General features: G+C 37.0%; 3 protein-coding genes across 11 annotated transcripts in view; 2 read left to right on the top strand and 1 right to left on the bottom strand.

Moving 5' to 3' along the window:
• LOC107740807 (inactive phospholipid phosphatase 7-like) overlaps positions 1-3,114 on the top strand; it is a 6,289-nt gene extending 3,175 nt beyond the window's left edge. For both annotated transcript variants that reach the window (XM_016553319.1, XM_016553318.1), the window contains one exon: positions 1,925-3,114. In XM_016553319.1, coding sequence (XP_016408805.1) covers positions 1,925-2,313 — 389 coding nt within the window. In that variant the 3' untranslated portion in view covers positions 2,314-3,114. The remainder of the gene's footprint in view (positions 1-1,924) is intronic.
• A 2,070-nt stretch (positions 3,115-5,184) lies between these two features.
• LOC107740806 (endothelial differentiation-related factor 1 homolog) lies at positions 5,185-8,436 on the top strand. Its single transcript, XM_016553317.1, has 5 exons — positions 5,185-5,367; positions 5,651-5,702; positions 5,772-5,932; positions 6,022-6,115; positions 8,126-8,436. Exons 1-5 carry the CDS (start codon positions 5,293-5,295, stop codon positions 8,185-8,187), a joined length of 444 nt encoding a protein of 147 aa, XP_016408803.1. The 5' UTR covers positions 5,185-5,292; the 3' UTR covers positions 8,188-8,436.
• A 1,532-nt stretch (positions 8,437-9,968) lies between these two features.
• LOC107740804 (bromodomain-containing protein 3-like) overlaps positions 9,969-14,457 on the bottom strand; it is a 20,696-nt gene continuing 16,207 nt past the window's right edge. For 5 of the 8 annotated variants that reach the window (XM_016553309.1, XM_016553306.1, XM_016553312.1 and 2 more), the window contains one exon: positions 9,969-12,376. In XM_016553309.1, the coding sequence (XP_016408795.1) occupies positions 12,255-12,376 (122 nt within the window). In that variant the 3' untranslated portion in view covers positions 9,969-12,254. The remainder of the gene's footprint in view (positions 12,377-14,457) is intronic. The other 3 variants (XM_016553308.1, XM_016553313.1, XM_016553314.1) reach the window with 1 other exon arrangement.

Below are 14,457 nucleotides of genomic sequence, written 5' to 3'. Positions count from 1 at the left end.
CAAAATTTTTTTTTTTTATAAATTCCCATTTCCTGTATGCTGTGCTCTAACCCTGTATCTTTAAGAAAATTAAAGAGAGCCTTGCTACATTCCCACATTTTCTCATCTGCCCCCAAAATCCCCTTCAAACTCCATTCTTGTTCCAACTCATATATCTTATCTTGCAAGATCCTCCTTTCTGCATTATATTTTTTACACCTCATAATGATATGCTCCACATTTTCTGGAACATTACAGTCATCACAATTATCTGATATGCATTTTCCCATTAAAAACAGGGTTGATTTTAAACCAGTATGTCCAAGTCTTAATCTTGATATAATCACTTCTTCTCTTCTGCATTTCCCTTTAAAAGCCTTGACGTTAATCGATTTCTGAATATTATAATAATATCGCCCTTTGTTATCTATGTCCCACTTTTGCCATGATTCTCTCACTTTTGTTTTAATTAATGATTTGGCCTCACCTTTACCAAATGGGACTTTCATTATTTCCTCGTCCTTTAATTTCAGTGCATTCTTTGCAGTCAAATCTGCTATCTCATTGCCCTCCACGCCAGTATGAGCTGGAACCCAACAAAACTGAAGATTAATTCCAATTCTCTCTATATTTAACATTATCATGGATATCTCTTTATATAAATCCTCTCTTATTGTTTCAGTTGAATTCAAACTATTAAGAGCTGCAACAGAGTCCGAACAGATAATAACTCTTTGAGGTTTTACTTTTTCTACCCATTTTAATCCTAAAATTATGGCTACTACTTCAGCTGTAAATACAGATAATTTGTCATTAATTCTTTTGCATATGGTTACATCAAACTCTGGTATGTACACTCCTACTCCTACATGATCATTCCTTGAATCTTTAGATCCATCAGTGAATATTGGTATATACTGATAGTAGTTCTGCTTAACATATTCCTGAACCAAATATCCAATATTATCAGCGTTCCTTTCAGTCCATTCTTTCTTTAGTTCTAAAAGTTTCAAGTCTACATTGGGAACTGGAAATATCCATGGAGGAACATTACCCCATACCATATTTGGGCCGTACTCAAATCTCTTTAAACCATATTCTTTCACTACTGTATTAATATTCCAACCGAATCCTTTACCTTTTCGTTCTTGCAAATACTCCCAGCAATCACATAAGACCTCTGTAGCCGGTTGTTCTTTCCCAGATCCTTTTAACTTAACCCAGTATGTCAGTGACAGCTTTATCCGTCTTAAGTATAGTGGTAATTCTTTAGTTTCTACAAGTAGCGCATTAGTAGGAGTTGCCAAACACTAACTGAAAGGACTGGGGCTTTTAAACACTGGGCGATTGGGAAAACACAGGTGCAAGGAATGACTAATTAAAGGGAACACAGCACACCTGGGGAGGGAAAACACAACACAAAGAGTCCAGGGGCGTGACAGGTTTTAAGTTTTCATGAATTTGCCACGTTGATCATCCGAAAGCATCTTGGTTTGAAAGTGACTTTCTGTGAGCTATTCATTGCATAGATTTTTAACCCGCAAAGTTTTACAAAAAGTTTCACCACACCTTTACATTTTTTTTTTGCCCAAACTTGGAGGCTCGCCTTAAAGTGGCTCTGATTTTTTCTTGTCACAAACAGCTCAAGTCGTTTCATTAGTTCTAATGTGATGTTTTCAAATTAGTAATAGAGATACATTGGACACAGCTTTTGAACTAGCAACAACAAATTTGAATCTGTGACATAAGAAAGTAGAGGGACTTTGGAACATTCCTTGATTTTTCTACTTATTTGTTATGTAAAAGCAATATAACACTCGCAAGAGTGTGTTATAGCTGTATATCATGACAGGTGTGATGACTTGTGGCCAAATGTCAGCCATAAACATTCTTGTGAGTTTGCTATTGCTTTAATAACGTAAATGTAAATATCATTGCTTTACAGCTCTCTTACTGGATGTGATGACTGTAGCAGGCATGCAGAAGTTGGTGAAGCGCAAAGGGCCATGGGAAATGGCGCCCAGTTTCCTCGACTACCTGGCCATGGACATCTATTCTTTCCCGGCAGCCCATGCAAGCCGAGCAGTCATGGTATCTAAATTCCTGTTGGCACACTTGGTGCTTGCAGTTCCCCTGCGTATTTTGCTTGTGTTATGGGCAGTCCTAGTTGGCATGTCCCGTGTGTTGCTGGGTCGCCACCATCTGACAGATGTCGGATGTGGCTTTGCCTTAGGATTCCTTCATTACAGTTTAGTGGAGATGGTGTGGCTGTCTTCCAACACTTGCCAGACTCTAATATCCATAGGAACATTCAACTGGAGCCCCCTCTACTGATCAGTACCTGTCTTTTGAGGGATTTCAAAATAAATTTTTTTTTCAGTTCAGTTTAAGTGCCCTACATCTATTCTAAAAGCGTGCGATAGAAACATGTACTTTTCTAAAAACATTAACCTAAGCAGCACACATCCATAAGCTTGATCTGACCATTTCTTCTTCCATTTCTGCCAAAGCAATATAAAGTTTGGAGAAATGCTTTGGAAAAGCATCAGGTGCACAGTTTTTCCTTTCGCTTTAAAAGAAAGGATGTTGATGCAAGTATTTTTTATTGCTAACATTGATGAAGGCCAAATCAGTATGTGTGATTTATATCAATCGGCTGATGGATTTTACTGATCACAGTAAGTGAGCGAAACATCTGCTCAGGGACTATATCAAGCAGAATAATGAGTCATTTCAGATTTCTATTTTCTTGGAATTGTATATAATTTTCAGACTATTTACAATGCATTTGAGAAAAAGTTGTAAATGAAACCACCGCAGATAATTCGGGATTTTATAGACCGTTTTGGGTGGCTGGAGTTTAAATACAATTGTACTGACATTTCATGATACTCTGAATGCATCACATTTATATTAATATAACTACTTAAGCATTCAAACTGAACATTTCAAGCACATTTTTCACTATTACCAAAAATTGCAATGTTGTTTATATGAAATTTTATGTTGTTTAATTCCAATCGCTGCAAGCCTCAGATGTGCCATTTTGTATGATTTCCACAGCAGTGTTATGTATGGTATGGGCCTTCTGGAAATAAATGAATCTCTTCAATTAATTGTATACATGATTATTGTAAACCAAACATCTTATAGTGTTGTACAGATTGGGGAAAAAAGATACATAAATCAAACAAGTTCTACATCTTTTATGAACAGAATTTATTAATTTTGTGTCAACTTAAAACATGTGAATATGTATGTATGCAAGCGAGTGTGTGTGTGGGGGTGTGTGTTTTGGATTCTTCATGCCTAAAAATGCAGAGATAAACACTTGCAACGGATGTGATATGAATAAAATACATTTTATGGAACATGATGACAACTTTGTACATTATAACATTAAACAATATCAAGAAAATCTCAAGATTATATCAAAAGCTTTTATGATCTGCAGATGGAAAATGAGAGACAGAGAGATGAAGAAAATCATTACTTTATTGAAAGTTGATGTGATCAAATTACTGCATGTTCATATAAATGTGCAACAGCAGAGATCAAGCTTTTATTGAGATGGTTGCTTAATATCTCAGCAGCTGTCGATGACAGTCTCCCCATTATAGCAGTGATCTGCCAGTTCCTGACCCTGACTCAGCAGTCTATAAATACCAGCAGGGGTCAGTCTCTGAGTCCATGTTCATGCTACCTACTATTAGAAACCCAGCAATGCTCTTGTGACCTACATACACACACATGTAAAGACTGCCCACTATTGACACAGCGTTGATTTTTTGTTTAATAAGCTTCATACATTTTATAGAGTTTCTTTGAGCAAAATTCTTAAAGGTATTAAAGTCAAATTCGGTCAAACAAAAATACTATTGTTCGTTAAGAACAGTTACACAACCTTAACACATGATGAAAAACTGATGGATGAATGAATGAACAAATAAACAATAATAAATAATTATAAATAAATAAGAGTTTAAGGAAATAGCCTACATATTGATCTGTAGTTTTAAAATGATCTGTTTTCATGTTCTTTGTCTAGTTTCAGTCAATAAATATTTATTTGGAATGTAATAAAATGATTCAGTTAAACTCTGAATGTGTAGGTTCAGGCAAATTTTACATCAACATAAGTAATAAATACAACTCCAGCAGACATGCCTTTATCTATTTTATTATTAGACTTTATTTTCACCTATTATTTACAGAGAGGACACGGGCCAAAATCAAACCCTCCGACTGAAGATTAGCCTACATTTAGTGTAAACTCTGCATCAAGTGTAAACTCTGCATATTAATTGACAAGTATTAATATAATTATTATGAAATGTATATCTAAATGTAATGTTTGCCTGAACCAACTAATTTACAAATGTAAATGAATCCCTAAATTCCAAAGATATATTTATTGACAATATGATGAACAAAGAACATATTTTACCTGAAAAGAAAGAGTGTTTTAAGAGCATAAAAAACGTTTTGGTTTCACTTTATTTTGATGGTGCCTTTAGCACATTCTGTTGACTATAAGTAACGTTGCACCTACATATCTACGAAGTCTCACTATAGTGGTAGTAGTGTTTGTAGACCGGTAGGGTTAGGGTTAGATTAAGTTGACATGTTCTTGCAAAGTTACTTATAGTCAGTAGAATGTCTGTTGGGAAACCATCACAATAAAGACAGACAACTAATACTCTAATGAGAGGTAGTTGACATGTAGGTGCAGTGTTACTTATTGTCAGTAGAATGTTCAAAAGGGACCATCAAAATAAAGTGTTACCTACTTTTTTGACATTAACCATGTGTTGTGACCACTGACCTTTTGGCCAAATAGATAGATAGATAGATAGATAGATAGATAGATAGATCCACTGAAGCAAAATATGCTCTTTGAACCATTCTAAAAAAAAAACAGATAAACAAACAAATAAATGAATAATTTTTTTTCATATAATTTAAGTATAATTTGTAATGAAAAGAAAAAAAAACCTTCGTCATTCCTTTATATTGTTGCGTCAGATGCCATGCAGGGCAAATTAAAAGCTTTGATAATTCATAACGTGCATTAACCTGTATCGTATTGTGTGTATGTGTATTAAAAATATATGCAAAGAAAGCAATTGTGTTTTAATCTGTCTTAAATTCAGTTGTTCAATAAACTGCGTTACAGGGGCTTGTTGACATGTGCCATACCCTGACGTATATCCGGTTTAGTTCACTAGCATAAAGAGCAGGGACGTGCCAGACAATTTGAACGCCCTGTTGTTGCCTAAAAATCTAACAGTTCTGCAAATAATTGTCGACAACATGGCAGAGAGTGACTGGGATACCGTGACTGTTTTAAGGAAGAAGGGATCGGCTGCACAGTCAAAGTCTAAGCAGGTATTTCCATACCTTTGCCATCTGCTAACGTTACATAGTTTGCTGACGCTATTAGTTCACGTTTGGCAAACACATTGTTGCTGTGACCAGCTTTTAAGTGTTTCGCCTCGAATAATGTGCTAAATGTCTTTAATCTGTCATAAAATTTAAAATATCGATCTGGGAATAAATGCAGCAGAAATATTATCGCCGAATTAGTCCGGGTACGAAAGGTGATGGAAGCCTAATAAAAGCTGTTCACGGATGTTAGCTTTACATAACACAAACAGTACTTTTGTTTCAGGCTATACTTTCTGCTCAGAGGAAAGGAGAAGCCGTCGAAACATCGAAGAAATGTAAGAACATTTAAACCTTTTCGTATGTATTTTCCAACTGGAATTAAATGAACAATTTCTTCTTCGAAGGGGCTGCTGGACAAAACAAACAGCATGTTGTGACCAAGAACACAGCCAAGCTGGACAGAGAGACAGAGGAGCTCAGCCATCAGAGAGTGCCTCTGGAAGTAGGGAAGGTGATCCAGCTGGGCCGGCAGAATAAAGGCCTCACCCAGAAAGATCTGGCAACTGTGAGTATTTTACAGATTTACTGTATGATTCATCTCTAATTTACCCACTCATGTGCATTTATTTATATATAATTGTGTGTTTCTTGCAGAAAATCAATGAGAAGCCGCAAATCATTGCAGAGTATGAATCTGGGAAGGCCATTCCCAATAACCAAGTCATGGGGAAGATTGAGCGAGCCATTGGTATGATTTTGCTAAACCATACTTCACTATCTCATAGACTGTCTCTCATATTTTAATACCAGTGAGGGTCATTGTAGAAATTAGGGCTGCACGATATTGGAAAAAACTCACATTGCAATATGAAAAAAAAATCTGATGACTTCAATATAGCTCTATTTGGAAAAACAATTATGATTGGGGTGATTTTGTAGGCGAGTAAATCAGCATAGGAAATAAACAAATTACAAGCATAGATAAATAACAGAACAAAGATACAAATGAAATAAGCAGTGCTTTATATTTTTCAGGTAAGTCTAACAGTATTCAGGTACAGAAATTGAATAATCAAATGTAAAATAACACTGCATAGTTTTCACTGCATAAATTAAATCTAACAAATCTGTGTTAAAGCTACAAAAGGGATTTTTTTTGTGTTTTATTGTTTGATTAACATTCATGATACAGAAAGCAACTGGAACATTAAACTGCTGTGATTGTGAACCAATATACTGTTCGGCATTCCATTTTCTTTCTCAGTTGTTTACCTTCACCTAAGCCATAAGCATCTGTGTTTACAAGGATACTTGCAGAGCACAGTATTTCAGGCACAAATAGACGCAGAAGTGAACAGAAATGTGTTCACGTGCATCTGCGTGGCTCTCACCGCGTCTACACTGGACGCGAGCGACGCGACAAAATACAATAGAACCCATTATAATCAGTGATGCTGTGTGACTGACTAAACTGAATGCGGCGCGACACGACAAATCCCGACAGTAAACTGATGCAGTGTTCTCTTTATGATGTACTGACACAAAGTTCAAATGATATGCAACGGTCGCTTTGTCGCGTCCAGTTTAGACAGATTTTGGGGCCGTTCACATGTCGTGCCTAAAAACGTGTGGGAAAACGCCATTTGCGCCGCTTTCTCCTTCTTTCCAAAGCGCTCGGGAGCTTGGGCTTTCTCCACGTCTGCCGTTGCTAAGTGACCGTGACCTGCGCTCTCCTCGACGACGCGGAAGTTTCAACAAAGGATAAATGGATTTCCAGCATTGAAAATCGCTTGCAGTAGCTCTGCAACTAAATGTATTTAAAACGGTTATCTCTGTACAGCTGTCACGTCCGGTGTAGACACTGTGTCTGAGCAAAGAAAACAATAAGTAAAAATATAATGATCAGTATACTAAACATCGCACATCGCGATATCGATGCTGAAACGATATATCGTGCAGCCCTAGTAGAAATGCCCTATTTGTAGGCCTAAGTGTCACTTGAAATTTATTCTGCAGTCAAGTTTCTGATAACGGGAATCCCAAGATAAAGTTGATTTGGTGTTTGACCTGTAGTGATCTCTTTATGGATTCACCATAGATTTATGTAGAATAAAATCAGTGGGGTCAGTAAGATTTTTTTAAAACAGGAGTCTCTTATACTCAGTAGGGCTGCATGAAAAATACAGTGAAACTACTTAAGTATTATTTTGGTTTCAAATGTTTTCTTTTTATTTTAATATTTTAAAATGTCATTTATTCCTGTGCTGGCGAAACTGGTTTCAGCAGCCGTTGCACCAGTCTACAGTGTCACAAGATCCTTCAGAAAACAATCTAATATGCTGATTTGCTGCTCATGAAACATTTCTCATTGTCCGTGTTGAAAGCAGTTGTGCTGCCTAATATTTTTGTGGAAACGGATACTTTTTTCAAGATTTTTTTGATGAATAGAACGTTCAAAAGGACAACGTTTATTTGAAATGTTTTTTTTTAAAGTTGAATTTATTATTTTAATTATTTAAAGAAAAACAATCTTACTGACCCCAATTTTTAAACGGTAGTATAGATCATTTTAAACATTTGTTAAAAGAACTAGTATTACTTTGGTGTATTAAAAAATAATAATAAAAGTACTGCATTCCTTTTGAGCAGAACAAATATTTTAATTCATTTTTTTTTTTTAAATTCAACATTATTTTAATTCAAAGGAATTTCATTCCTTAGTTTTTCCTCATTGTTTTTTTGTTTGTTTCATTTTTAGGCCTTAAGTTGCGTGGAAAGGACATTGGTTTGCCGCTTGATTCTGACCCTAAGAAGAAATGAGTACAAAATCCTCGAAAGATCCACCATTCACTGAAACCTTTCAGTACTTGTATGATCTTTACAGTTTATCTTTATTAATTGCTGCATTCATATTTTCTCGATTCAATGGTGGATCAGACACGCTCATATTGCCACCTACACAAAAGGCTTATTATCTAACGTTTTATGTCAGATGATGAAGACTTGGATTAAATATATTTTTTCTTTTTTTAAGCTTGCTCACTGCTTTGAAATAAAAACGTATTTCTATGTCTGATTAAGTTGTCTTCTAAATGATCCTGCACATTTTCAATAACCCATTATTTGAAGTATTGGGAATCTCATTTGTTAAACGCGCAGTTTAATGTTAAATGCTTTACTATAATATCAAAAAATGATGTACTATGCAAATGAACTTGCACTCGGAACCATTAAACGTCTCGTGGTTGCAGTCGGACTCATTCAAGCGGACGTTGTTGCCACAGGCAGCCGCTGGCGTTGTTTCAATAAGCTGCTGTTTTTTCTCGAATTGCTACACGAGGAAACCGTGAACGGTTGATCAAATCTGAATACAACAGAAGACCAGGTTCTCATAAAACTACTTTATTTCGATATTTCAACTATCAGCGGGTCGTTCATTGCTAACTGCATAAAACATCGCCAGCAAAACGCAGTGAGGATTAGCATCACTGAAGCCTCGCTTTGCTTTCGCGCAACTGGTGAAGACAAGCGTTTGAAGTCGCTGTTCTCCCTTCATCAAACCTGCTGCCTCGGGACATTTTTCTAAGGGCATGATCAAAACCGAGACGACATTTGAGATGTCCACCCTCATGAGAGATCTATCAAGCCGTCTGCCCGCCCTTCATCGTTCCTCGCAATGACGGAGCGCTGTCCTTCAGCCGAGAAGGCGCTGTCGGAGGGCTTCGCGCGGCTGCGCTTCAAGGACACCTCGCTGCTGATCTGGCAGCAGCAGCAGCTGGAGCTGGAGAGGGCGCCTCCCAACAACTACCTGAGCCGCAGCCAGAGCTCCTGGTACAGCCGGTACGGCAACCAGGCAGTGGTGATACGGGACAAAACAAGAGTAGACTCCGACGGCACTGGACAGTCCCGGATTTGTGCTGTTATGTGATCCCGGTATTCTTGTTGTGACTGATAATTCACTACACATTTGAGTGTTACTGTCAAGTTTAAAGTATTTGTGTGATCTGTCCACATGTCATTATTCAGACAGTCGGGTGCTCATGTTTACACTGAGCTTCATGATCAATATATTATACAGTATTTTTAACATTTATACAGTGCAACAACAGTATCGTTGGAGGAATACCTGTTTATTATAGTTACCGACTAACGAGTACCAAAACTCAGTTTAACCAATTGAAAATCTAAATTTTAACCCAAATTAAAAGTGAACACAATTTATATCATTGGATGCCCCAATTTAACAAACTCCATATAATCTTTTCAAAGTATGTTATCTCTGGTAGCAATATTATTAGGCTATTTTTTTTTGTCGCAAAAGAAACATTTTTATTGCTAAAAAAGACCCAACAGATTGTAATAATACACTAATAATGGACCTTTTAAGTATGAAGTATTTGTTTTTAAATGTTTGTTAAATCAAGATTTAAATGTTTACAAATTTAAGTTGGTACATTTTGACAGCTAGACCTCAGTACACTGCTCAAGACAGTATTTTTCATTGTAGTCATTTTAATGTCTTCTAAAAAGAAAGAAAAACATATATAAAAACATTAAGTGCACTCCAATAAATATATCTAGATAGTAAAAAGACACTCCTATGGGTTTTTGTGATTTATTAACGAAAAACGAGGGGCTCAGTGTCCAAATCTCAGATTAGCTTATACATCAGATATTACCATGTAAGTCTGTGCCAAAACATACTTGTCAACTTGCTTTAACTTGCTGAACTTAACATATGCAGCGCTACCAATTTTAAAATTTTACTCGAAAGAATGACATTTACATGTTATAAACTGCTCGAAAAGTTTAAGAAATATACTGTAAATTGGCATGCAATACACAAATGTTCTCTCTCTCTCTCTCTCTCTCTCATAAAAAAGAACTAAAATACTTAGACCCAAGACAGCGTTGACAAATAAGTAGTGAATATACATTTAGATCTGTAATTATATATCTTTATATCTCTGTCTGCATCATGAAGATCAGTTTTATTTACTGGGCTCTGCTGGAGGAATTGAGGAAGAGGAGCTGTAACAGAAATCATCTTAGAGACAAGGTAAGTTATAGACACAAGGAACATGTAATGCAATACAGTGGTATAATGAATCAAATCAAACCATAATTAAAAGCATCCTACATATAAGAAAACCAATGAAGTCACTTTACCTAACGATTTTTTGATGCGTTTTCATGATTTAACAAAAAAAAATACACATTGGCTTCAACTTGATCAGTTACACCGGACCAATCTGACTTTATTTTAATGTGCCAACTAAACTTAAGGCAAAAAGAGCACATCCAATGATTTTGAAGGGTTCAGAGTTGAATTCAAGGCTGTTAAATGAAATAAAACCTTGCCAGTGCTACAAACCCAGTGAATGAGTGGCATTACTGCAGCCACAAGAAGAAAATGAAAAAATAACCTCGTAATACATTCATATTTTTTTATAAAGATTATCAGTCATGGTCCATTTCCAAACTATTCTGGATACATGGCAAGAAGTGTCTAGGTACCATTGAAAGCATTCAATACACCATTTGAGGAAAAACTAAAGTAAAATAAAGTTATTAAAATTGAGAACATAAATTAGTTGTAATACTTTCAACTAAAAATAACTATTGTCAAACACATCCTTCTGAAATGACATCTAGCACAGCTGCTTGAAATCTTGTCAAAGAGAACTTAACGTCTTTTCTTAACGGAGATCTCCTCTAAGTGGCTATTTGTCTAAGAGAGCTAGTATGCACTTGGTTTTCCCATGGAGGAGTTTCATAGAGGCTGATTCATTCCGATCTGCAGCCTTATGGCTGTTTTTAAACTTCTGAATGTATTTTTGCCATCATTTTTGAAAAATATACCCCCATTTCTTATATACTGAACTTAAATCACAACTTTGATTGTCCTATGAGTGGACTTAGAAAAGATGAGGCATATCAGATAGAAAGTAGGAAATGAGATACTCAGGGCGCCTACAAATTAATAGTACAAAAAAAAAAGTAGGAAGACGACAATCCAAATAGAAAACAAACAAATGAGCGTATGATATAGATTAAAAATTCAGACATAATTCTACATCAAATACTGAGCTGACGGCACCGGAAGAGAAAATGTACAGTGTTGAAATAGCCAAAAATGATTGCGAAGTCTCTGAAAACGGTTTAATAATGATACTGACAGTTTCCAAATGCGGCCTAGAGTACTAGTGAGTTATGTTGAGCCAAATTTCTTACATTTAAACTGGTCAACTGGAAACATTTCTGTTGAAAACACACATAACTTTGTGCCTTTTTGGATTAAAAAAAATAAATAGATTCTCTTAAAAATGGTAACAATGACGAGTATTATTATAGTCAGCAAAAGAAATGTGGAATGAGCTGAAAAGTCATGCCAACATGACAGAACCACACCGGAGTGAGAGAGCCGATAATTCATTGTTTGTTCCTTCAGACTTTGTGTAGCTACTCGATCAGTAAAATGCAGCCAGGCATTTGTCAGTTTTTGCACTAACGCATGTTTTCAGTATGGATCTAACGAGCAGCAACCTAAAAAAGAAGAAGAAAAAAGCAACGGACACACACAACCGTTTCACCTCCACAACTGACGTATTTTCAAAAAAATATCTTTTTTGTCTTTTTTTTTTTTCCTCTGGTGATACCAGGCGTTTCCCTTTGAGGGCCAGCGAGAACCTTAAAACTGCTTGAACTATTCCAACTCTCCTCTTTGTCTGAGCCAAGAGCATCCTACAAACTATTTTAAAATATCCTCTGCCATCTGCAATGCATCTAGCTCTTTATATAATGGGCCTTCAGAGAGATACTATCATGACAACACACACTACTCGTTAGAAAATACAGGAGGTTGAAGTATGTGACGCGCCGATTGTTCAGTCTGAGTCACTGCTCTCGGAGCTGGAGCCGCTGGAGCTGCTGCTGCCCGAATCTGAAGAACTGCTGCTGCCACTCAGCCGAGATGGCCCGCCCCCCTGCGCTGACCCCGCCTTCTCTGCTGGGAACAGGGAAGAGAAGTGATCGCAAGGTTCAATATGTGTGAGGAAAGCAAACGCTGAATGTACATATTTTATGCAACTCATTTCAGTTAAGTCCTTTGTCCCTATATTGTTATCTTAAAGGGCTTTACCCACACCTGCAGCTGTGTATTACGATAAAGCAGAGACATGCACAAAGAAAGCAAAGAACTGATGTCGAAAGGACAGAATAAATTACGTGCCCACCAAAGCAGCTGATATCAAGTGAAGTCAGTTAGTTACAGCACATACACAACCACTTTGATCAGTTATTAGCCTCTAGCAGTTTTAACCAAATGTGATGACTTGTCCAAAGCAGGGCTCGACAGCAAGGATTTTCTTTTACTGGCCCCTACACTAAAAAAAACCTTGACATGATTAAAATAAATATTACAAATTAATTATTTAATATTAACCTGTAGACATTTTTAAATTCTAATTTAAAATTTATATTTAATAAGTACAAAATACCTATATACACTACTGTTACAAAATTTACAGTCAGTAAGATTTTTTAATTTTTATGAAAGGAATCCTCCTGTGCTCACCAAGGCTACATTTATGTGATCAAAAAATATGGTAAAAACAGTAATATCGAGATAGATTACTGCAATTTAAAAATGTCTATTTTAACGTATTGTAAAATATATTTTATTCCTGTTATGGCAAAGCTGAATTTTCAGCAGCCATTACTCCAGTCTTCAGTGTCACATGATCCTTCACAAATCGTTCGAATATGATGATTTGGTGCTTAAGAAACATTTCTTATTATTATCAAAACAGCTGTGCTGCTTAATATTTCCGTGGAAACCCCTTTTTGTTTTTTGCTTTTTTTCTTAACAGAATATTTTGATGAGCAGTTAAAGGGATAGTTCACCCCAAAATGAAAATTCTGTCATTAATTATTCACCCTCATGTTGTTCCAAACCCATAAGGCCTTCGTTCATCTTCGGAACACAAATTAAGATATTTTTGGTGAAATCTGAGAGCTCTCTGACCCTGCATAGACAGCATCCCAACTGCAATGTTCCCAGTCTCAGAAACGTAGCAAGGACATCGGTAAAACAGTCCATGTGACATCAGTGGCTCAACTTCAATTTTGCGAAGCTGCGAGAATACTTTTTGAGCGCAAAGAAAACAATTTATTCAACAATTCTTCTCTCCGAGTTACCGTTTTCTGCCATTTTGGAGAGTACCATGACGCATATGCGCACTTTCCCCAGAACATAATCAACGTAATCAGCGGTGTTTACGTTCAGCATGTGCATGTTTTTTCCTGAATGTAAACAACGCTGAAAAGTATTCTCGTAGCTTCACAAAACTGAAGTTGAGCCACTGATGTCACATGGACTGTTTTACTGATGTCCTTGGGGTTTTACCGATGTCCTTGGGGAAGTCGTGGCCTAATGGTTAGAGAGTCGGACTCGTAACCCAAAGGTTGCGGGTTCGAGTCTCGTACAGGCAGGGACTGTAGGTGGGGGGAGTGAATGTACAGCGCTCTCTCCCACCTTCAATACCACGACTGAGGTGCCCTTGAGCAAGGCACCGAACCCCCAACTGCTGCCCCGCAACCTTTGGGTTACGAGTCCGACTCTCTAACCATTAGGCCACGACTTCCCCAAGGACATCGGTAAAACCCCAAGGACATCGGGAAAACAGTCCATGTGACATCAGTGGCTCAACTTCAATTTTGCGAAGCTGCGAGAATACTTTTTGAGCGCAAAGAAAACAATTTATTCAACAATTCTTCTCTCCGAGTTACCGTTTTCTGCCATTTTGGAGAGTACCATGACGCATATGCGCACTTTCCCCAGAACATAATCAACGTAATCAGCGGTGTTTACGTTCAGCATGTGCATGTTTTTTCCTGAATGTAAACAACGCTGAAAAGTATTCTCGTAGCTTCACAAAACTGAAGTTGAGCCACTGATGTCACATGGACTGTTTTACTGATGTCCTTGGGGTTTTACCGATGTCCTTGGGGAAGTCGTGGCCTAATGGTTAGAGAGTCGGACTCGTAACCCAAAGGTTGCGGGTTCGAGTCTCGTACAGGCAGGGACTG

This window comes from Sinocyclocheilus rhinocerous, unplaced genomic scaffold (assembly GCF_001515625.1).
Source record: "Sinocyclocheilus rhinocerous isolate Xijiao unplaced genomic scaffold, SAMN03320098_v1.1 scaffold2330, whole genome shotgun sequence".
NCBI classification, from domain to species: domain Eukaryota; kingdom Metazoa; phylum Chordata; class Actinopteri; order Cypriniformes; family Cyprinidae; genus Sinocyclocheilus; species Sinocyclocheilus rhinocerous.
The sequence above is the reverse complement of the archived record's forward strand: the minus strand, read 5'-3'. Positions and strand labels throughout refer to the sequence as shown.